This window comes from Aotus nancymaae, unplaced genomic scaffold, assembly GCF_030222135.1.
Source record: "Aotus nancymaae isolate 86718 unplaced genomic scaffold, 86718_ANA_hifiasm-v0.15.2.pri h1tg000040l, whole genome shotgun sequence".
Taxonomy (NCBI): Eukaryota; Metazoa; Chordata; class Mammalia; order Primates; family Aotidae; genus Aotus; species Aotus nancymaae.
In genome coordinates, this window is record NW_026988454.1 from 120,839,578 (window position 1) to 120,862,053 (window position 22,476).

Below are 22,476 nucleotides of genomic sequence, written 5' to 3' on the forward strand. Positions count from 1 at the left end.
GGGGAAGGGATGAAGGAGTGTACTGTGTATGTTAGGGAGGGAGATGGCCTCTGAACTTAGGGAGCTCAGGATGTTCTGAGTACTGGGTGGGAAACGTTGAAAAAGAAAGGGCGAAAAAGGAAAAGAAAACACATCTGTAAGTGGAGAAGTCTCAAGTGACAACTGTATCTCATTCCTATGCCCCCAGTGCCTACCTAGTCCCATGCATAGCAATAAGGTTGTGGGAATGAACAAATGAATGAATGAATGGAGAGACTATGAAAGTTTAGGGTTAGTCAAGATAAAATTCTTAGCTTGGGGTTTGGGGGTTCCAGTTCAGTTTAAGATTGGGGCCATGCAAGCTTGAGGACTTTTTACTTTGAGTCCTGTTAAAATTAATGAAAATGGAGACCAGGCCCGAAGAGTCCCTGAGCAGACAAAATCAGTCAGGCCTCGTAAGTCATCTCAACCTTGCTTGATTTACAAACATCAGTGAAACTTAACTTGAGCTATTTCTTGTAAATGTGTGTATTAAGGAAGAACAGAACTTAAGCTCCACCAGTCAGAAGAAGCCAATGAACTTCTATAAATAAGTAGGGTCTTTCCAACAGGCTGTAGCAAATAGGGGACCTGTATAACTGTAACCAATTAAATATTTTCTTCACTTTACTTGTCCTGTGGGAGCCTTCCTCTTGCGTCCCGCCAGTGGAGCTCCTCTGCCTGTTCTGTTTGGAGCTGCCTGATTCATGAATTGTTGTTTGCTCAAATAATCTGTCTAAAAATTTTTTGTGCCTCAGTTTACTTTTTGACAGTCCCATCTAAGGAATAGAAACATAGCACTGGTGAGTAGGGGGAGCATACATAACCATGGGGGTCCAACTGGACCCCCACACACTGAAGGAGCAGATGACACAGCTACTGGACATCAGAAATCGATGCTTCTGACTCTAGGCCTTGGGATAAGTGAAGGGTGAGGTCTTGGGCCAAGTGCTGGGTCATTTCCACTGGAGCTGTTGGCTGTACAGGCGAGATAGGGTTGAGCAGGGGGAAGTGGAGGGGGCTTGCCTGTGTGCTGACGGAGGCTGGAGGCACAGGAGGAAAGGGCTCTTGAGGTGAGGTGGATGAGGGGAAGCCCTGCAGTGGCTTTAGGAAGCCTGTGGGAGGGACTAGGAGTGTAGAGGGAGCTGGTGGTGAGTAGAGACGACAGGAGGAGAGGCAGAGAGAGGGATAGAGACAGGAGATGCAGGGGTAGGGCAGAGGAGGGGCCGCTGGGGTATGTGTGAGACTCTGCATGGGCATGTGTGTGTGTGTGTGTTTGTGTGAAAGTGAATAAAAGAGAAAGATTGTATGAGTGTGAGTGCATGTGCACACACACTCATGTGTGAGAGTACAGAAACCCCTCCCTCTACCCAAACTTTATGCCCCGAGTCTTACAATTTGGATTTTTTTCCCCCTTGACAAAAGTAAGATTTCAAGTGAGCCTGTAAGAGGTTATTTGCAACAGTGAACACAAGTGACTGTTCTGAGCAGCCAGGATGCTGGGAGAGAGAGAGAGAGGAAGGAACAGAAAGAATGCATCTGCGATGAATGAATGAATGAGAGTTTACACGAACTTCCCTGTGAATGTGTGTATGTAAGAAACTAGGGTCTGAGATGCTCCATCTCAGCCTGAGAGCCTGTATTCCTGGGTCTCTGAGCCCAGAAGATTCCAGGAAAATCTATACCTGAGGTTCCAGAAGCCTCACCTTAACCCCATAGCTGGATCCTAGGGACCAGTTCCTGAGGGAGGTTGGGGAGGGCTGGGAGCCCTCTGACTGTTAGCCCTCCCTGGGCTTGGCCCGCATACTGGGTGGAGCAGCCACACCTGCCTGAAGTTCCGAGGAAAAGGGCGGAAACAGCTGCCAGCACCGCCCTTGCCCTTGCGATAGGCTCTATGGGCTCCTGCGGTCGGCTGGGGGCAGTGGGTCCCACACCGCCTCACTTCCCTAAATGGGTATCTTCACTTTTACAACCCCAGGTCCTTCCCTGGCAGGCCCAGGTGGCACGTCCTGTGTCAGCTGGGCCCTCACCTTGGATCCCCGGGGTGCCCTGGCCCCTTGCTGGGCCTGTGACTGCCCAGCTGGATGGAGCCATGGTCCCTGCGCTCCTGCTGCTGCTGCTGCTGCTGCCGTGGCCACAGGGCTGCATCTCAGGTGAGGGGAGAAGGGGCTGCCTTGTGGAGGAGGGAGTGGGAACAGAGGCAGGAGCACAAGGCCTTTTATCTAACCCTCCTTACCTGCAATTTTCTTGTGTAGTGTTTTGTGGGTTGGGGAAGGAGGAGATTAGTGCTGACTTAGTAGCTCTTTACACTAAGATCAGGCCCCAGGCAAAGCTAATCCAGGCCTCCCAGGCTAAGATAAAGCTCTGAACCCTCTCTGCGTTGGCCCCTTTATCTCCTAGGCTTCTTCAGGCTTCAAAGCAGTCACTTTATTTCCTCACACAAATAGCCATCTCGGCTTGGCCTATGTCAGGAAGCCCTGTTTAGTTATGACAGCAGTCATTGCATCATGAGTGCTTTGAACTGAATTTGAGCATTTTTCTTGAAATGCTGATGCCACATCCTGTCCCTGCCTCTGTCCTGAAGAGACCAATCTCTGAACGCCTTTCCCACCTTACATACACCAGTGCTCCTTGAGGGACCTCACCCATTCCTGCCCGCTCACTGCCATAGCAACCAAGTTACCACTTCCTGTTCAGTTCTGGGCATAGTGGGTGTTGGCAAAACTCACTCACCACTGCCTGTAAGAAGGGTGGGAATTGTAGGCACACATGAACACAGTGCCCTGTAGACCCATCCCAAGGTTGCCCACCTCTGCACCTCCCAGAGGGTAGAAAGACAGCTTCCCACTGCCAGGGCAGAAAGGGGTCTCTCCTGTGCTAAGAAATTCTAGGCTCATCCACCAAGTAATGGAGTTGGATCATTCTGTTTAGTTTGCAGGGAACAGAGGGATGTTCAGAGAGGGTGCTGCCTCACATAGAGCCTCAGCTCTAGTGGCTGCTGGGTGGGAAGCGGGACAGATGTCCTGGGTTCTGGGCCCTTGACTGTCACAGCCCTGGGTTCCACTGGGGTAACTGGGAGTCCCCTGCATGTGGGAAAAGGAAGCATGCTTTGAGCACCCACAGTGTGCAAAGCACTGACCTGGGGCAGAATTCTCACGGCAGCCTGTGAGCGGTGTGGTGCTATTCTCACTTGACTGATACAGAAACAGAGATATTTCTGTATCAGTCAAGTGTCAAGTGTCTGTTTTGATATTTCAGTAGCAAACAGGTGCCCCGATCACACCGTTAAGTGGTAGAAACAGGGTTTCAACCCTTGTTTATTTTGACTCTAAAATGTGTGCTCTCTATTCTCTACTCTGCAGTAAAGTTTTTTAAATGTGTGTGTTAGTGAAAGGCTCTGGGTGAAATTATCAAAGAGTCAGTGCTGAGCTTAGGTTGGGCAGAGGGGTGGAGGGACCCGCAGCAGCTTTCTCCCTCCGTCTGTCCCCTGAGTCACCCCCACACACCAGTTCTGCTCTCTCTCCACCAGACTGTGGGTTATGAAGGCTTTGACCACATCTTACACCTCAGCATAGAGAGCAAGACACTGCAGATGGAAAATGAATAATTGTAGAATCCTGTGGTTCGCACTCCACTGGGAGTTTGTTTAAATGTACATTTGGACAGGCTTCATCTATGGGTTTTATGTAACTAGAATATTTTAAAACTAAACACCAGCTGGAATGAACTAAGGCAGCTTATTATGTAAAGAGGACTTCAGTGAACGTATTTGTGAAATAAATAACTATTCATGATTTTTTCAAATACTGGACTTTCTTATCTACCTAATTAGTTGGGCACTGAAATTTCAGAACTTAATGACTTGTGTTTGTGTCTCTACATCTGTCTCACTGAGGGCGTGACCTGAGTCTATCCCACAAGAATTCCCTGGGAATCCCTGAAGGCAGAGCTTGTCACTCTCCCATCAGACTAGAGAATACCATGAGGAAAGGGGTGTGTCTGATTCAGCTCCCAGGTCAGGGCTGCATTTCCTCCATTAGACTGGGGCTCCCTGAGGGATAAACCTGCCTCCTCCACCAGACTGAAAGCTCCCTGAGGGAGGGGCCTGTGTCTCCCCCATAATACTGGGTGCCAGCTGTTTTCTGGGCTGGTGAACCACCCTTCAGACTGGGGCAAACTCCCCGAGGGTGGGGCTGTATTTCCCCCTGAATCATGTGGGTTCCATGACAGCAGGACAATATCCACGTCACCCTTCACCACGATCTTCAACTTCCATGATGACTTCTTCCTCTGGTCTTGCCAGACCTTATTCAACAAGCCTTGTCTCCCCAGGCCCGCCCGCCGAGAGCGCATACACAAAAGTGAGGCTCCTTGAGGGGGAGACTCTGTCTGTGCTGTGCTCCTACAAGGGCTACAGAAACCGCGTGGACGGCAAGGTTTGGTGCAAAATCAGGAGGAGGAAGTGTGAGCCTGGCTTCACCCGAGTCTGGGTGAAGGGACCCCGCTACTTGCTGCAGGACGATGCCCAGGCCAAGGTGGTCAACATCACCATGGCGTCCCTCACGCTCCAGGATTCAGGCCGATACTGGTGCATGCGTAACAGCTCCGGGACCCTGTACCCCATGTTGGGCATCCAGCTGGACGTGTCTCCAGGTGAGTGGGCTGGAGGGGCACTGGGACGGGTGGAGGGAGTCCTCCCTGCCCCACACTCCACTAACATCAGAGATGATAAGGATAGTAAGCCATCCGTGGTCATGTGGACTGTAGTGTTTTCAGAGTGCCTTTATGGCACGATTCATGGCACTATTGTCACCATTTACAAATGAAGATAATGAGATCTGAAAACCCAATGTGACTCTGAGCTTGTCCAGGGTCCCAGAGCTAGCAGGTGGCTGACATGAGGTTCAGACTTGGGACTGTCTGTGCTGTGTTTCATTCACTCATTGCTTCACCATAATTCACTCAGCCCCTATTATGTGGTAGGCACTATTCTAGGCTCTAAGGAGACAGTAGTGAGCAAAAACACTCACTGTCCTGTCCTCTGGGAGATGACAGGCACACTTATTATCCAGGCAAACAATAGCAGATAACAAGAGGTGTTCACAAGAAACTAGGAAGTGTTTCAAATAATTGCAGATAACTAGAGATATTCATAAACTAGGGAGTGACTCAGTGATGGGGGAGCTGCTGAAGTACTGAGGGTCAGAAAACACCTTCCTGAGTATATGACACCAAACAGAGCCCTAAGTGGTGAGCGTTCTCTAGCCCTGTTGAAATCTTGGTGCTTTGAAGGGCACTTTGTGGTGAGAGCTGCATGTGCAAAGGTCCTGAGGTCAGAAGGAGCTTAGCTTGTGTAAGGCTTATTTAGTGACTCCATGTTGAGCATGGGACAATAAACGATGGGGTTGGAGAGTCAGGCAGCCCTGAAGACCATAAGATGGAATTTGGGTATAAGAGGAAGCTAATAGAGAGCTCAGAGAGTGTGTCATGACTTGTTTTTAAGAATGTAGTGGCCACTTGTTGAGGATGAACATGGGCAGAGAGGCCACTGTGGGCATCTGGCAGGAAATAACAGTGGCTTGGAGTACAACATAGGCATTAGTGGCAGAGAGACGTGAATGGGCTCAAGTCTGTTTTTCAGACTTTCTGTTCAGCTTGTACGTTTTGGAGGTAGGACAGGATTTGCTCAATTGAGAGGTGAGCCCAGAGGAGGAATCATGGATGATCCAAGGTTATCTATTTGATCAGCAGGTAGATGATGGTACCATTGACCACGAAGGGTAAATCTGAAAGAGGAGCTAATTTGGAGAAGAAAAATCAAAAGCTCTCTTTGGTCATGTTAAGTTTAAGGTACCTCCTAGAATCCTAGGTGGGGAAATGCAGCCAGCAGTGGATATATCTGTCTGGAGCTCAGGTGAGAAGTCAGAGCTGGGGTATGTATTTGAAAGTATCTCTATAAAGATACTATTTAAAGTCCAGGGAATTAGAGAAATCTATGGAGGCAGAAAGTAGACTAGTGGTTGCTTAGGGTTAGGGGAAGGAAAAGGGGATACAGAGTCATAGATATACAGTAAGGGGTTTCTTTTGGAGATGATGAGGATGTTCTAAAATTCACCATGATGGTGGTTGCATAACTTTGTAAACATACTAAAAAACCATTGAGCTTTATACTATAAATGGGATGTGAGTTCTATCTCAATAAAGTTGCTAAAAATATATCAAGATCTAAAAGCTCTCCCTTGAGTGTAGGCAAAAAAAGAGTGGAACACCAAGCCGTGAGGTCCTTCTGCATTTATAAGACAGAAGAGGGAAAGGAGTCAGCTAAAGAGCCCGAAAAAAGCAGCCAGTTATTATGCAATTTGCCATCCACCCTTCCCTGTTCCCCTAACCCAATTGCATCTGCATCTTCCATGGGGTCTGAGCTAGGGAAAACGCTGTCGCTAAAACGTGGAGCCAAATCTCATTCCTCCACTCTCCAGTTCCGAGTTAGATGCAGGGAAGTTGAAACTGGTTCATTGAAGTCTTACTTTGTAGGGTCAGAAACATTAAACATTAAATGCTTTTATTTTTCTCATCATTTCCCCTAATCATGTTATGTCAAATCTCACTTTCCACTTCTTGAGGACAATTTTGGAAGATTCCAACTTTGCAGACCTTGTCAGTTATTAGAAAATTTAATAATCCTTAGTCCAATTACAAACTCTAGTCATCTAGAAGTATAGGATATTCTGCTGACCTCTGAAGACCAGGTTGTATGGCCCAAGGCACCTAAAGTGGAGAAGGAAGGTTGCTGGCTGCCCAGCTCCCCATCCTGCATCTTGGGGTGTGGGGAAGGTGAGGTTCCTCTTGGTTACCTCCTCCTGGTCCTCTCAGCATGTTGATGCAGGAACAAGGGAGGGGAGATGGTTATGTGGCTTAACTGAGTGTTGTAGGACTGTTTTCTCTGATGGATGTCATTCCTTGTCTGCCAGCCCTTTGAGAGCCTCTCTGAGTGTCCACATGCTCTCCCAAGGCACTGATGTGTGAGTTCTCTGAAGAGTTCTTTGGGGGTACCCCCATTGCTGAGTATGACGATGTGGGAGCTCTGGCTCCAGGTGAGCCTCTTGCTCTATCCCTATCCTCACCAATGCTGCTTGTTTTGAGTTCCTTTCTCCAGAAAAATGGCTCAAGCACAGCCACTTTCCATGACTTTCCACGATGACCATTTGGCCCTTAGGAAATTGTCCTTTCCATGCACAGTAGCGGGATGCAGCAGCCTCCCTCTCCAATTTTCTCATTCCATGCTGAGACAGAACCAACACTCACTGCTAGGTTGATGCCTCAAAGCTCCTCCACCTCCCTCGTCATCCACTATCCAGAACCCAGGCTTCTTCTAGAAAATGGCGTGGAAAAGGGCTGGGTTGATGGGTAAGTGTAGCAGGACCAGTTTGATGTCTCTTAGTGAGCTCCTAAGGAAAGTGTCTGACCCCAATGACTGCAGCTTTCTTTGGAATTTGAGGCCCCTTGATGCCTCCATGTCCTCATCTCTGGACCCTACTTGTCAATTATGGAACAGCTGGAAAAATCCCTGCTCGACATGATTTTATAGAAATCTTTTTGGCCTACAGGAAGGAAGAGGGCCTGGAAAGTGACAGGAGAGGGATGGGGATGGAAAGGGAAAAATCAATCACAGTCCCTCCCATCTTCAGTACGCCTACTTCTTTCTTCCTGATATCACTTTCTGAACAAATACACATCTGATCACTCAGCAGCCAGAATCCTAGGCCTAAGCTCAAGGAGAAGAGAAGAGCACAGGTCCCCATCCCAACATCGGGGAAACTGTGTGGGCTGCCAGGATTTGCTCCCAGCACTGAAGCCCTCAAGTCAGTCTAACTTTCCTCCCTCTCTGTCCTTCAGCTCCCAAAACCGAGAGGAACGCTCCTTTCACACATCCGGCCAACATCCTCAAGAGTGAAACTGTTACAACTGGCCAAGCCCCTACCTCAGGCCCTGATGCCCCTTTCACCACTGGCATGATGGTGTTCACCCCTGGACTCTTTACCTTGGCTACCCTCTTGGCCTCCACCGGACCTGCCTCCAAGAGAGGCTACAGCTTCACTGCTACCAGCACCAGCAGAAAGGGATCCAGGAGGACCACAGAATCCCAGACAGTGACTGCGTCTCCCCACAATGCCTCTGCTGGCCAAGAATCCATCTCCACTAAGTCTGGTCACCCCAGCACCAGATCGCCCACCACAGGGCTCTGCCTCACCAGCAGATCTCTCCTCAACAGACTACCTTCCATCAGGTACCCATAGGGCCTGGGGTTGAGTGACACTTTACCAGATGTGGCACCAGCACTTAGTGCCCAAACAGACCTTGAGGTGCAGATCTCATGTCTAACCTTCCCCTTTTGCTCCTCAGGAACCCAGTGTGGCCTGCTTCTGAATGGGAGGTGGGGAACTGGAAGTGACATAAAGGATGGCAATGGGGAGGAGGGGCAGGAGAGAGGAGGGTTGGGGGGAGGAGGGTCAGGGGAAAGAGGAGGTCAGAAGAAAGGACGGTCTGTGGGAATGAGAGTTGGGAAAGGAGGGGGAGGGGAGGAGGGGCAGGGGAAAGGAGGGTGGGGGAGGAGGGTTAGGGAAGAGGAGAGGTAGGGGAAAGGAGGATGGGGGAAGAAGGGTCAGGGAGAAAGAAGGTCAGGGGAAAGGAGGATGGGGAGGAGGAGGGGTCGGTGGGGAGCAGGGTGTTGGGGAAGAAGGTTAGGGGAAGTGTCAGCAGAGAGGAGGGTTGGGATAATACGGGGAGATGACAGTTGCAGGGACGACCGTAGGGGACTATGAGAGTCGGGGGCATTAGGATCAGAGGGATGAGGATGAGGGGAAATGAAGTCTGGGAAGAAGAAAGTCAGTGGGAGAGTATCAGGGAGAGGAGGGTTGCAGAGATGAGGGTAGGGGGTGAGGAGAGTCTGTAGAATTAGGGCCAGTGGGGATGAGAGTCAGAGATGAGCATGTCAGGGGATGGTGGCCTGAAGAGTCTGTGGATGGAGAGAAAAGGGTGAGGATGGGGCAAGAATGTGCCTCACGGAGTAGGAAGTGGAAAATGGGGAATGCTTTAATTTGGGTTCCCCTAGAGAAGCTGACTCTGAGGCAGGGATTTGCACCTTATATGGAACACTGAAAAAAGGGTGGGGGAGTGGGACAGGGCAGGGGAGTCCTCCAATAAACAGTACTTAACCAAGCAGCTGCTGTGCACAACAAGAGCCTAATTCCAATGGGAGACTCTGAGATCCAGCATCAAATACACATCTGAAGGGCAAAGGAGCCGGGGTAGTTACACACCAACTCCAATTGGTCATCAGCAGCTGGCTGACTGCTGTGTGTGGTATAGAGGGCTCCAGTGACAAGAGAAAGACCTCAGCCTCCTGCCTACAGAAAAGGAGGTGCTGACGATCTGTGTGCATGGAAATGATACAGGCAAGGGGATATAGGCAGGCCCCGACAGCATCTGCTACAGAGGACAGAGTGGGGAAGAGGCATCCTCAGGCCCCTTGAGGACAGCAAGCATCTTGATCTCTTTAGCCACAGTTGGGAGCCTCCTAGAATCCTCATCCTCACTGATGAACAGATGTGGGGGCGTAATGAAGGAGAGGTAGCAAAGTAGAGAGATGTTCCCCTCTACCTGGGGACGTCCTCCCCTTAACTCCAGGTGGCCCACTTTCTTCTCCTATGGCCAGGTTCACAAGGAAGAGGGTGGCCGTCTACCCCAGGAAGGGCATGCTCTCAGGGTTTCTGCTGCTGGGATTATCCCTGGTCTGACTCCAGTGTGGGTTGGAGTGGGGAACCTCAGTTCTCACCCCCTTCCGCTCTGTCCCTTCTCCTCAGGCACCAGGATGATTACTCCACTGTGCTTGTGGTGGTGCTGACCTTCCTCCCGTTGCTGATGCTGATCGTGGTCTACGGGTTTTGGAAGAAGAGACACATGGGAAGTGAGTAGAGCCCACCTCCCAGCCTCCTGAGGGCAGAGCTCTGAGTAACTGCGCTGAGGGTTATGACCTCGAGTCCCAGGTGGTGTGGCCCTTGGCCCGTGTCCAGTCAGAGGTCAAAAGGACTGTGAGGCCTCCACCTAGGGAGGAGGGTAGCCAGGCAGAGACCACCCAGCACAACCCTAAGGGGATTACCTGGAAGGAACCAGAGGCAGAGCCAAAAAGGGGCTGGGGCTGGGGCTGGGGCTGGTGGAGGAGCATCGGGGTACCGTGGTCAAGGCAGGGCCCTTCCTCAGTTCTCACTCTTTCTTGCAGGCTACAGCATGTGCAGCGATCCTTCTAGACGTGACCCACCTAGAAGGCCAGAGCCCCTGTGGAAGCCTGCTTGATCTGAGGCCACTTACACATGAGTGGGGAGCTTCTCCCAGAGTGGCCCCAGGGGGCTAGAGGAGGGGTGAAGATTGGGGCCAGTCTGGATCAGAGGAAGCTGGAGGACTTGTGCAGTGCTGGACTCACCCAGGCCTTCCTATAACCAGAGGCTGCCCTCCTGAGCAGCCCCACAGCCTGGTGTTCTCCTGGGCTGCAGGAATCTGGGGAGAGGCCCAAAGCAAAGGGCATCAGGCAGGAAGTCCCGAGGAAATGTGTCCAGTGGTTTCTGCTCAGAGCCGCAGACTCCGGAGCTCTCGGTGGAGGGCAGGGGAACCCTGAGATTGCTGTTTACAGAGAACCTCAGCTCCCGTCCGCCTCAGAAGCCCTTACTATCAGGCTGAGCTGCTCCTCCCCACCAGCGCACTGTGTCCTCGGCTTCCCTCTGCTCTGCTCCAGCTTCCCCTAAGCTGAAGAGAATTGGGCTCACGAGTCCCAGAGGCGGCGATGTCCCATCCTGGAGGAGAGGAGACAGTGACTAAGAGCTGGGGACCCACAGAGGGATTGGCACCTTCCCCGTCAGGCCACATGTCCTCTGCTGGGCCTCTGGATGGCCCTGCCCTGACTGGGGCTGCTCCTCCCTCCTGTCTGGGGACCCTGCAGAGCCCATGCTCTCACTGCTGCCACCTGCTGGCCGCTGCCTCCTAAGAAACATGTAGCTAAGAGCCTCTAACGGGCAGGGTCAGTCTCTCCCCAGTCTGAGAGGCTGGACTTGGGGCTCTTTCCCCCAGCTTCTACATCTGGGCTCCAGGTCTGAGTTCCCACAGGGGACTCAGCAGCCTTCAGCAAGTCCACACCCTGGGGTGGCTGAGACCTTGGCTCTGTATGGAGGGTGCTGACTCATGGCTCAGACTCAGACTCTACTGCATATACCACTGGCCTGGGGTCCAGCAATAAAGGCTGGAGAATTCAGCCTGGATTCCCAACCCCAGAGAGGGGAGTCTACTGACCAGGAGTGACTGGAAAAGCACCTAGGAATAAATGTGACTGTGCATTCAACCCTGGGTCAGGGACGTTCTAATGGCCAGGAGAGTGACATAGCCAGGACCCTTGTGATCAGCCAGAGGGGATCACTTCAGGATGGATGTGGGGAGAGCAGAAGGGGCAGGGAGTAATCCTGGGGAACAGCAGGAAGGAGGTACTTCTTCCCTATGTCCAGGAGGGGGCAATAGAGGGAATACTGAGGCTGAAGAACTGACAGATCTGGTCCCATCCAGGAGACACACACACACACACACACACACACACACACACACACACACACACACATCTCTGTCTAGCAAGCAACCTGCTAAGATAGCTGTTCTCCCTATCATGAAGGTGTGGCCACCACCCTGATGTATACTAGGAGGGAGCTTAACACACCTGGGAGAAAATAGCTCCCCAAGAGCTCACACTAGCAACACTGATGGCCCTGCTTCCTCTGAGAGTGAGATGCCTGTGGGGAGGAGCCCTAGGAAAGAAATCAGGGACAGGGACCTGAGATGCCACTCTGTCACTGTGTGACCCTCAGCAAGTCACTAACCCTTGGCCCCATTTTTCCTTGTGAAAGAGGAAAAATTTTCTCTCATGAAAGAGAACAGTAATTTCTACTTCTCAAGATTGTTTTCAATATAAAAGCACATAAGCATTGTACAACGATGTAAATGCCTCATTACCATTGTTCCTGACGTTTTTCCCGCTCTAATGTTGTTTCCCACGTTACATTTAAGACCTTAGGATTCTATTTCTTGGTTTTGTCCTCTCTCTTACCAAGTGTCATCTCTATATGGATGTTGGGGGCCGTGATGACAGTCCCTGTGGTAAGGTCCTCTTTTGAAGAAGGGAAGGTACAGAGTAGACTCATCTCAGTGTGACCTTGGCAAGGCACTGCCCCTCTCTGATCCTGTTTCCTCATCTGGAAAAAGTGTGAGAGAGGAGAAAGGAAGAAACAGGTCTGGCAGGCAGTTGAATTCTTTTAAACAAAAGAACAGCCTGAAAAATCAAGCTGCAGGCACAAATAAGGGAAGTTTTCCAGTGGGACATGCCTGAGACATGCCCACAGCCTCACAGATGAGAAAGACTACACAGGCGACTTGCCCAAACATGCCCACAATGGAAAATTTCATCCCCTGACATGTGGAGTAAGGGGACCAAAGCAATATGGAGTAACTCAAGCTAAGCACCTGCACATTAGAAGGACAGGGTGGAGCTGAGTGCAGTGGCTCACACCTGTAATCCCAGCAATTACGGAAGCTGAGTGAGGTGGATCATTTGAGGTCAGTAGTTTGAGACCAGCCTGACCAACATGGTGAAACCCCATCTCTACTAAAAATACAAAAAAATTAGCCAAGCGTGGTGGCGCATGTCTGTAGTCCCAGCTACTCAGGAGGCTGGGGCAGGAGAATCCCTTGAATCCAGGAGGCGGAAGTTGCAGTGAACAGAGATCCCACCACTGCACCCCAGCCTGGGTGTCAGAGCGAGCCTCCATCTCAAAAAAAAAAAAAGGACAGGGTGGAGCTACCAGAAATTCATACCTTATGCAAATGAGACACCCAGCTTTTACCAGTTTCTTATAAAAGCCTTTACATTCAACTGTAAAAATGGCAACCTTCTTTCAGGCCCCCTCTTCTTTCAGACAGAGAGCTTTCTTCCTTTGCTTATTAAACTTTCCCACCAACCTCACCCTTGGTGTCCATGCTCCTTAATTTACGTGGTTGTGAGACAAAGAACTCCAGGTGATACCTCAAACAGCGAGAGACTGCTACATTGTGGTGCATTGGTGAGACTGTAACAGGAGGGTGGAGATGAGCTCTGAAGCCCCTTCTTCTCACTTCTTTGGGTATGTGTGTCAGAGGTGTTTAAACCAGAGTGACTCCATCTTGTATAGAGGCTGGGTAGAATAAGACTGAGGCCCAGTGGGCTGCATTCCCAGATGAGTAGACATTCTAAGTTACAGGGTGAGATAGGTTGGCACAAGATACAGATCATAAAGACCTTGCTGATAAAACAGGCTACAGTAAAGAAGTTGACTAAAACCCACCAAAACCAAGATGGCAACGAAAGTGACCTCTGGCCGTCCTCACTGCACATTATACACGAATTATAATGCATGAGCATGCTAAGGGACACTCCTGCCGCACCATGACAGTTTACAAATGCCATGGCAACATCAGGAAGCTACCCTGTGTGGTCTAATAAGAGGAGGAACCCTCAGCTCTGGGAATTGCACACCCCTTTCCTGGAAAACTCATGAATAATTCACTCCTTGTTTAGTATATAATCAAGAAGTAACACATATAAGCAGCTAAGCAGCCCATGTTGCTGCTCTGCCTATGGAGCAGCCATTCTTTATTCCTTTACTTTTTTGGTAAACTTGCTTTCACTTTACTGTATGCACTTACCCTGAATTCTTTCTTGCATGAGGTCCAAGAACCCTCTCTTGGGGCTGGATTGAGATCCCTTTCCAGTAACACATGCAGAACAGCTGCATGGACACAGCTCAGCACTGAGTGAGGTGGAGCACAGCAGAAAAGAACAGGAGCCAGCCCCGGCCTCAGTCTGCTCACAGCCTCCGAAGGAAGAGAGGCCTGGCATTGTTGGGTACACCCCAGACCTTAGCACAGGGTCTAAAGCCACAGTGCAGGAGACAGGAGGTCCTCAAGTCCTTCCGAGATGGGAGAACTGGGAATCCTCTAGGCTCTGGCCAGCTGGGCAGTCTTCAGGGAGGAGGTGGGGCTCTGTCTGAGGCCGGGACCATGGGGTGGAGTCAGGAGGTGAGATCTAGGTGCAGAGACTGCACAGGCCATGGCAGCTGGGAGCCATGGGGAGGCTTGATGAGAAGGGGCTGTGGAGGGTGGAAGGGGATGTGGCCACACATCATGTGGTTGCTGGACCCAAGCAGAGGCCTTTAGCTGTGTCCTGAAGTAGAGCACGGTAGCAGTGAGGGTGACCAACTGTCTCTGTTTGCTCCTGTGGGGCTCCTGGAACCAAGTGAATCAGCACAATTTGCTCACCCTAGGAGCCTGCTCCCCTATGAACTCCATGGTAAGGACACGGGGCTGAGGAGCTATAGACTCTATGCCCCATGTCCCCAGCCCTAACTGGACACTTTCCTAAACATGCCATCCTCTCACTTCCTTCCTCCTATCTCCCCCTTCTCAAAGCTCCCAGACCCACAGCAGATCCAGGGCAGGGAGGTGCAGGGCAAGTGGGGCATTGGACAGGCTGCTCGATTCAGCAGGCGAGATAACAAAGCTTCCTGAGCAACAGGCTGTGGACATAGAACATGCACCTGGGAAGGGCTGACCCTCATGGCCAATGGAAGAACAAATAAAGTAAATCCAGCCCCTCCTGATTATACACATGCCCGAATGGAGCCCAGCAAGCAGGAATTATCTTCGATGGCTGCAAAACCTGCTTTCACTCTGGATCAGATTGACAGCATGGATGCTGTGCTGGCGGCTCCTTCTTCAGGACTGATGGACATTAGGAGTAGTAAGGGCAGGTCTCCTATGCCTGCTCCCTTGGGGTCTTCCTCAGCTGCAGAGAGTTGCTTTGCCAAGGCCAGATTCCCCTCTCAGGTCCTGCCTCCCCTGACTGATTGACAAGTCCTGAAGGGCCGTCCCATCTTCAGAACTCCTCCCAAGGTAGCCTGAGTTTCTTTATGGCCTCTGTTGCAGCCCAACATCTCCTTCTGCCTGTGAAAGGAAAATAAATCTCAGAATCCCCAAATCACTAACCCAAGGGGAAAGTCAAGCTAACTACAGCAGGAAAACTGGCCTCCCATTTTATTTCTAAATAAGAAAGATTAAAAAACTACACACCTCCCTAACAATTTGCCCACAAGACAATTCTTGTGGGCCTCAAGATCTTTACCCTAAAGCATTTCTGTTGATTTTCACCCTGGCAATGTAAACTGTTAGGTGGTCTTCACAGGTGCAGGACAGAAAGTCATCCCTCTGCTCACCTAGGACAAATTTGTATCTGATTGCTTCTCTGCCCTATTGTCTATATAAAAATGCAGATTCGCTGAGCTAGACTAAATTGTGCATTCAGTGAAAGACTGATAGAGGACTCGGATGTAACTTTTGGCCTGACACAGTGGCTCACGCCTGTAATCCCAGTACTTTGGGAGGCAGAGGCACGGTGATCACCTGAGGCTGGGAGTTCGAGATCAGCTTGACCAACATGGAGGAACCCCTTCTCTACCAACATGGAGGAACCCCTTCTCTAAAAATTCAAAAAATTAGCCAGGCGTGGTGGTGCACACCTATAATTCCAGTTACTTGGGAGGCTAAGGCAGGAGAATTGCTTGAACCGCGGAAACAGAGGTTACAGTGGGCTGAGATTGCGCCATTGCACTCCAACCTGGACCATGAGAGCAAAACTCCATCTCAAAAAAAAAAAAAAAGAATGCAACCTTATGTCTCTTATTTATCTATTACTTGGAAGCCGCCTTCCCCACCCCGCTGCCTGCACCCACCACAGACCAAACGTACATTGGTCCAGACTGAGCCAATGTACATCTTACATATATTGATTGATGTCTCATGTCTCCTTAACATGTATAAAAGCGAGCTGCGCCCCAACCACCTGGGGCACATATTGTCAGGGCTCCTGAGGCTGTTATGGGCAAGTCTTTAACCTTGGCAAATGAGACTTTCTGAAGTGACTGCGACCTGTCTCTGATATTTTGGATTCACGTGCCCCATCCTGCTTCCTGCTCTTCTCTTCCCCGGATGTTGGTCCAGAGTGCTTTAAAGCTCCCATGCTAATCTGCACCTGATCTGTTCCAGGAACTCAACCTGCAGCACCACAGTTTTACAGTTTTTCTTTTCTTTGTTGTTTATTAACTGTCAATAGCCTGTGACAACTGGTTTTCTATAGTTCATCTAAGGACAATTTTTTAAAAAATACATTTGATTAGTGTCATCTTTCATCAAAGCTCTGGAGTGATTATTGCAGCTCAGAGCTGGGGAATAAGATCTGGGGGGTGAGACACCCTTTCCCCTCCTCCTCCCATCCCCATCTTCCCCTTCCCCAGCTTTACTCTCTCCCACCTTTGCCACAGACACCCCCTGCACCTCCATTCCTGGAAATGAATCTCTGTCTTTCTCCTCTTCCCCTACTGTCCCCATGGAATTTCCTAGTTCCCAGGCAGGCCTGGGCATGAAGTCTCTGAACCCTGGGGGCCAGTGGGTCTTCAGTTTCTGGTCAGACCTTCAAAAGGCCTCCTAACACTGTCACTCACCTTCAGCCTGTGTGTTAGCTGGGTGGGGATGAGAAACTTCAGGCTAGGAAGGAAGTGGTAGAATAGAAGGGAGAGAGAAGAAAGGTTTTTATTTCACCAGAGTTTCCTCCTGGCCCTTCTCAGCTTTCCCCACCCCCAGCCCCAGTGGGAGGGAGATGGCCTGTCAAGTGGGAAGAGGCTGGGGCCAGAGGAGCCCAGCAGGAGCTACCAAGCACAGGCTGAGGCCTTTCCACGCCCGGAGGTAGAGCCTGCAGCTGGAGGGGCTCATATGGACCAAGGTCTCCCCCTTCCTCCTAGGCCTCCTGCTTCCCCAAGAGAGGCCTTGCCTTCTTCAGCAATTCATCCCCAGGGCTGGATCCTGCCAGCACTGGTTCTGTTTCCCCAGGGGTTCCCTGCTCCCTCACTTTCCTTCCACCCACCCACCGCTCCCCCTGCTCACCCAGCTCAAGAAGAGGACACATGATCTGGGAGGCCACACACCTGCTGCTGAGAGTCCTGCTGGAGCTCCTGGCCTCAGGTGAGGGGAAGGGGAGCAAAGCCAAGGGAGGGAGATGGGATGAGAGAGGGGAAGATGGATGGACTAGGTGGGCATGAAGGGGCCTGTGTAGAGGGAAGGGCAGGGAACAGAGATTGGCTCTGGAGTACATCCTGAGTGTAGGCACAAAGAGGGTTGCTCCTGTAACCTCCAGATGAATTCACCTTGCCTCCTGCCTAGACAGAGCTGATTTGTCAAGACGGAGAAAGAGTAATTCACACAGAGCCAGCTGTGTGGGAGATGGAAGGATAATTTGGTGGGTAGGAGGCCAGTGAGTGGGAGTTCTGATTGTCGGGTCAGAGACGAAATCACAGGGAGTCGAAGCTGGCCTTTTGGGTTAAGTCAGTTCCTGGGTGGACGGGGGGCACAAGACCAGATGAGCCAGTTTATTGATCTGGGTGGGGCCAGTTGATCCATCAAGTGCAGGTTCTGCGAAATAACTCAAGCACTGATCTTAGCTTTTACAATGGTGATATTATCCCTGAGAGCAATTTGGGTAGGTTCAGAATCTCGCAGCTTCTAGCTGTATGACTCCTAAACCATAATTTCTAATCTTGTGGCTAATTTGTTAGTCTTGCAAAGGTGGTCTAGTCCCCAGGCAGAAAGGTTTGTTTTGGGAAAGGGCTGTTACTATTATCTTTGTTTCAAAGCTAAGCCATAAACTAAGTTCTCCCAAAGTTCAGTGGGCCTATGCCCAGGGATGCACAAGTGCAGCTTGGAGATTAGAGGCAAGATGGAGTCAGTTAGGTCAGCTCTCTTTCACTGTCTCAGTTATATTTTTTGTAAAGGCTGTCTCACCCCCTGCCATGTCAGTTAGGGGGCTTCTGACCTGAGGGTTTATTCTCAGGTTCCTGGGCACAGAAGACAGAGCTGCTGCCTACCCTGGAAGGCAACACAAGCTCCGTGAGATGCCGGTACTGGCCCTCCCACCGTTTTCAGGTGAAAAGCTGGAGCAGGAAAACATCAGCCAATATATTTGCCACAGTAGTGAACAGGGCCAGGACAACAGCCTGGGACTCTCACCACTCCATCCAGTATGATCACTGGCATCTTCACTGTTGCCATGATGGACTGGAGGTAGAGGACTCAGGATTCTATGGTGTGGAATCACATTTTCACAGAACTCTGTTCTCAAAACCATTCCTCTGGTGGTATCTCAGGGTGAGTTCTCTCCCTTCCTATTTGTGGGTCTTAGACTTTCTGAATCATAAGGTGTTAGAATTGGAGAGGATCCTAGAAATCTTTTCCTTCCACCCTCTCATTGCTGAAAACTGGGGGCATGGAGAAGAAACGCCCCTGGCCCAAGGTCACTGCTGCTGAAAGACAGAGCCAGCCCTAGAACGCAGACCTGCTGGCTTTTGGCTCTTCCTTCCACATCACATATATCTCCCTTAACATTTTTGCTGCTACTAACAGGACTCCTCCATTTATTTGGAATGAGATTAAAGCTTCCCCATGCTTGAGCACAAAGGGTTTAATGGTCCATTCTGGACATACCTACCCTTGACCCTAACTCCCAGCCTCCTCTCAAAGGGCTGTAGTCAAGAAAGATCACTGAGTAATGAGGTGGGGTGGAGAAATGTTACACAGAGACAGCTAGACAATGAGGCTGACATGAGACTTAGGGGGTGAGGCTGGGAGGTATAGCAGCCTGGGGCTCAGGGTCCCTGGGTCCTCCCCCTGGACCTGCCCCTGTCAGTTGAGAGTCATTAACTTTCAAAACAAAAAGTTAGGGGTCACCACTACTCCTGAGGCCCCTGGGCACTCCTCCTAAAATTAGAGTTGCCAAGCTCTCCTGCCTTTTTCTGTGATGGTCAGAACCCCTCCCTGCTACTAAGCCTGCCCAGCCACTTGGTCCAATGGGCACCTGGAGGACCCCAATCATCTGCTCTGTCTTTACTGCCCATTCCCTAGAGGGCACAGAGCAAGGCTAGGCTCTGGAATGGGACCCAAAAACCTTGATATCCCATCATGAGCTGGAGGAGCCCACAGCTGGGCCAGAGAGACAGAACATGAATGATGGCTGTGATGTAGGTGGTAGGTGGCATCAGAGAAGCATGGTGGATGGAAGCCCAGTGAAGGGAGGGGTCAGGTTACTGGACAAGGCCAGGAGTACATCCCCTCACCCTGGAAGACTCCACAGAGGAGGTAATACCACCTGGGCCCTGTTGGATAAGCAGATGTTTATCCAGGGGAGCCGAGATGGGTGGGGAGTGGGGAGGTATTAGAGGTTGAAAGTAAATGACATGTTCAAACACAATAAAAACAGAAGAGACCAGAATGTAGCAGGATCGGCAGGAAACAAACCTCTCGAACACCGAACTGAGGAAGGAAGTGGCTTTTTATTCAGTCGGGAGCTGCGGGAGGCTAATGCCTTATTCACTGTGCTCCCCGAGAAGCAGCTTCTTTCCTCTTTCATAGGCTTACAACACTAAAGGGAAACTGAGGCAAAACAGTGTCATTGTCCATTGGCTGGACATTTGACCTTACAATCTTTGGCTTCATTGATTTGCTAGTTCATACGCAGTGTGAGCGGGAACAGGCAGGGGAGGGGGCTTACAGAGACAAGACAAAGGCAGTAAATTATTAGTTGGCAGAGGTATTTCCAGGAGGAAGCCTGGGTTGTGAAAACGTGGAGGACGTGACCCAGTGCTGGGCCCTGGCCGGTAGTGATAACATTCATTGCAATTCTTTCAAGGCTTATAGATAGCAGCAAGTCACCTGACCATGGATTCAAGCTCTTTGGTATTTTATCTCTTTTTCACCCTCTTTCCCATCTGGAGGGGAGGGAGGAGGTGGAGGCCAGGAAGTGGGAGGAGGCAAGAATACAGCCAATATACATATGGCAACGGGTTACGTCATCTAAAGCCACATGCACTGCACCGCTGCACTGTGAGTGAAAACCAGGAGAACTCACTTGGACCCCGCCATCTGCTTGCAGGCACATGGTGCTTCTCAGAGTCCTTAATCCAGGTGTGGGCTCCTCCCATCCAGAACTGGGGGCTAGAGGTGGGCAGCTCTGAAGTGTGGGTGAACAGATGGGCGCCCTTCTCACCATCTCTTACACCATCAAGTCTACCACTGACCAGGAACACCAGGACGACATCAGCCCCAGCCCCTGCTCCCCTCCCACTCATGAGATTCTTATGACCCTGCCAGAAGGAATGCCAGGATGTGGGTAGTTCCTACTGTTCAGGAGTCTCCCTGCCCCTAGCCCTTTCTTTGCCAGGCAGGGTGTGGCAAGGGACCTTCCTTCCCTGTGGCCATCCACACAGCTCCATCAAACTGATTTGGGCTCCTCTGCCTTCCACAGAATCACTATCAAGTCGGATAATGTCAGCAGCATCTTAGTCAAACAGAGTGGGCTGGGGGCTGCCTCTTGCTTGGCCCACATATGTTCCAAAGGGCCCTTCTGGAGACAGGGGTCCGTTTTTTATGGTGTGCACCCAAAAAGTGACTTTGAACTCTGGGAACTTCAGGCCAAGTGAGCGGAAGAATGGTGTCCTACTACATCAGAGGGAAGATTTCTTGGAGTTGCCGACTCATGACTTCCCAATGGTGACCTTAAACATCCCTGATTCCAGCTTCCAATGGGGTGCCAAAACCCTCTCTACAAACTTCAGTAAGGAGTCATGAAGTCTCTGCCTCCATCTGTCAAAGGGCAGGGAGCTCACTATCTCCTGCTTAGGCAGCTGGCTTGTGAATGCCTTTGTCAAACAGGATTTGGCTTGTCCTCAGTCACAGTGAGGCATCAGCCTTGTCCACAGGATGAGACTGAGGTCAGACTACATCATGCTAAGAAGGGGAGTGAGGTGGATGGAGAGGAGAAGAGTGGAAGGTTTGAGGCCTGAAAGGCCAGGCTGTGAGGATGAGGTCTTCCTCTGGGAGGAAGATAGGTAAGCTCCTATTACTTCTGACTGTGACATTTCTGCTGCCATCATCCACCTTTCAGGGGCCCAGTGTCAAGGATGTGGTTCTGTCCTCAGCGTATGGCTCTATGGGGACACAAACCAGGCAGACCTGTAGGGCCAGACACTCAGGCTGAGGAAGATGGGGAACGAACGAGGCGGGGAACGTGGTGTTCTGAGTGTCACCCAGGCTCCTGAGGTTCCAGTCCTGCCCTGCCTGCCCTAGTCTCCTCCTGCAAGCTGGATCTGACTGCTGAAGGCTAGGCGATTGTTGCACCGTGCCTTTCCACCTGACCTAGCCCTGTTTTAAGAAGGTCATTTGTGTTGAACTGTGGCCTCATTTGACCTCTGGTCCCTCATAGTTATAGGCTCTCGACAGTGCCTCCATGCTTGGTCTATATTTTAGACTACATACCCACTGGGAGAGCCCATCTCCACCAAATGATCCCTGACTTGGGTTTCCTGTCTGCTTTTGTCTGGCTGCAGCACCAGAAGCCACACCCATGAACTGTCAAAACCAAAGGATTTACCCAGATCTAGAGCTCCAATATTCTTTTTTTAAAAAAAAAAAAAAAAAAACAGTCATTCTGTTACCCAGGCTGGATGGAGTGCAGTGGCACTATCTTGGCTCACTGCAATCTCCACCTCCCAGGATCAAGTGATTCTCCTGCCTCAGCCTCCTGAGTAGCTGGGACTACAGGTGCATGCCACCAATCCTGGCTAATTTTTGTGTTTTTAGTAGAGATGGGGTTTCACCATGTTGACCAGGCTGGTCTTGAACTCCTGGCTTCATGCAATCCTCCTGCCTCAGCTTCCCAAAGTGCTGGGATTACAGGGGTAAGCTACCACCCCTGGCCAGCTCCAACTGTTTTGACTGATCTATATTCATTACACAAGCATTTAGGGGAGGCTGCTGACCCATCAGGCACTGTGCTCAGGATTGAGGATACAGAGATTAATTCTAGTAAGCCAACATTTATGAATTGCTTATTATATGTCAGATTCCTTTTCATGGATTAATGACTCAAACATCCCTGTAAGGTGTTTTACATGTGGAGATATTGTGGCACAGAGAGGTTACATAATTTTCTGAATTCACACAGCTAGTAAATGTTGAATTCTAGACTCTGAAGTTTTAATCACTATACTTCTAGGTCCTTGTTCCCTTAAGGATTTCGTGTGTGTGTGTGTGTGCACGTGCGCGTGTGTGTGTGTTGGGGAGATGCATGGAAAACCAATGACAATACAGAGCAGTCATGGCTATAGCTAGAGGAATGCTGAAAGTGCTATGGGAGGATGGAGAGGATGGGGAAAGCATGACCTTCCCTGACACAAGCCTCCAGGAAGCTAGAGGGAAGAGCAAGGGTGCAGCTGACTCAGCTAGGGAGTTCAA

The 22,476-nt window shown here is 50.6% G+C and overlaps 1 protein-coding gene across 2 annotated transcripts; it reads left to right on the forward strand.

The window, feature by feature from the left end:
- The first annotated feature begins 1,972 nt into the window (after nt 1-1,972).
- Nucleotides 1,973-11,104, forward strand: TREML2 (triggering receptor expressed on myeloid cells like 2). Of its 2 annotated transcripts, XM_012448599.3 has the most exons (5): nt 1,973-2,171; nt 4,351-4,671; nt 7,915-8,305; nt 9,882-9,985; nt 10,298-11,104. In XM_012448599.3, the coding sequence occupies exons 1-5, from the start codon at nt 2,111-2,113 to the stop codon at nt 10,369-10,371; spliced, it is 951 nt and encodes a 316-aa protein (XP_012304022.2). In that variant the 5' UTR covers nt 1,973-2,110; the 3' UTR covers nt 10,372-11,104. The 2 variants fall into 2 exon arrangements, with proteins under 2 accessions (XP_012304022.2, XP_064217135.1); XM_064361065.1 differs by lacking the exon at nt 1,973-2,171 and having other exon boundaries at nt 2,779-4,671.
- The last annotated feature ends 11,372 nt before the right edge of the window (nt 11,105-22,476 follow it).

Excerpts from the sequence above, each read along its gene's own strand:
- TREML2 (XM_064361065.1), top strand. The coding sequence starts at position 4,242 with ATGACAGCAGGACAATATCCACGTCACCCTTCACCACGATCTTCAACT. Across the intron at positions 4,672-7,914 it reads CCAGCTGGACGTGTCTCCAG|CTCCCAAAACCGAGAGGAAC; the intron begins GTGAGTGGGCTG and ends TCTGTCCTTCAG. Across the intron at positions 8,306-9,881 it reads AACAGACTACCTTCCATCAG|GCACCAGGATGATTACTCCA; the intron begins GTACCCATAGGG and ends CCTTCTCCTCAG.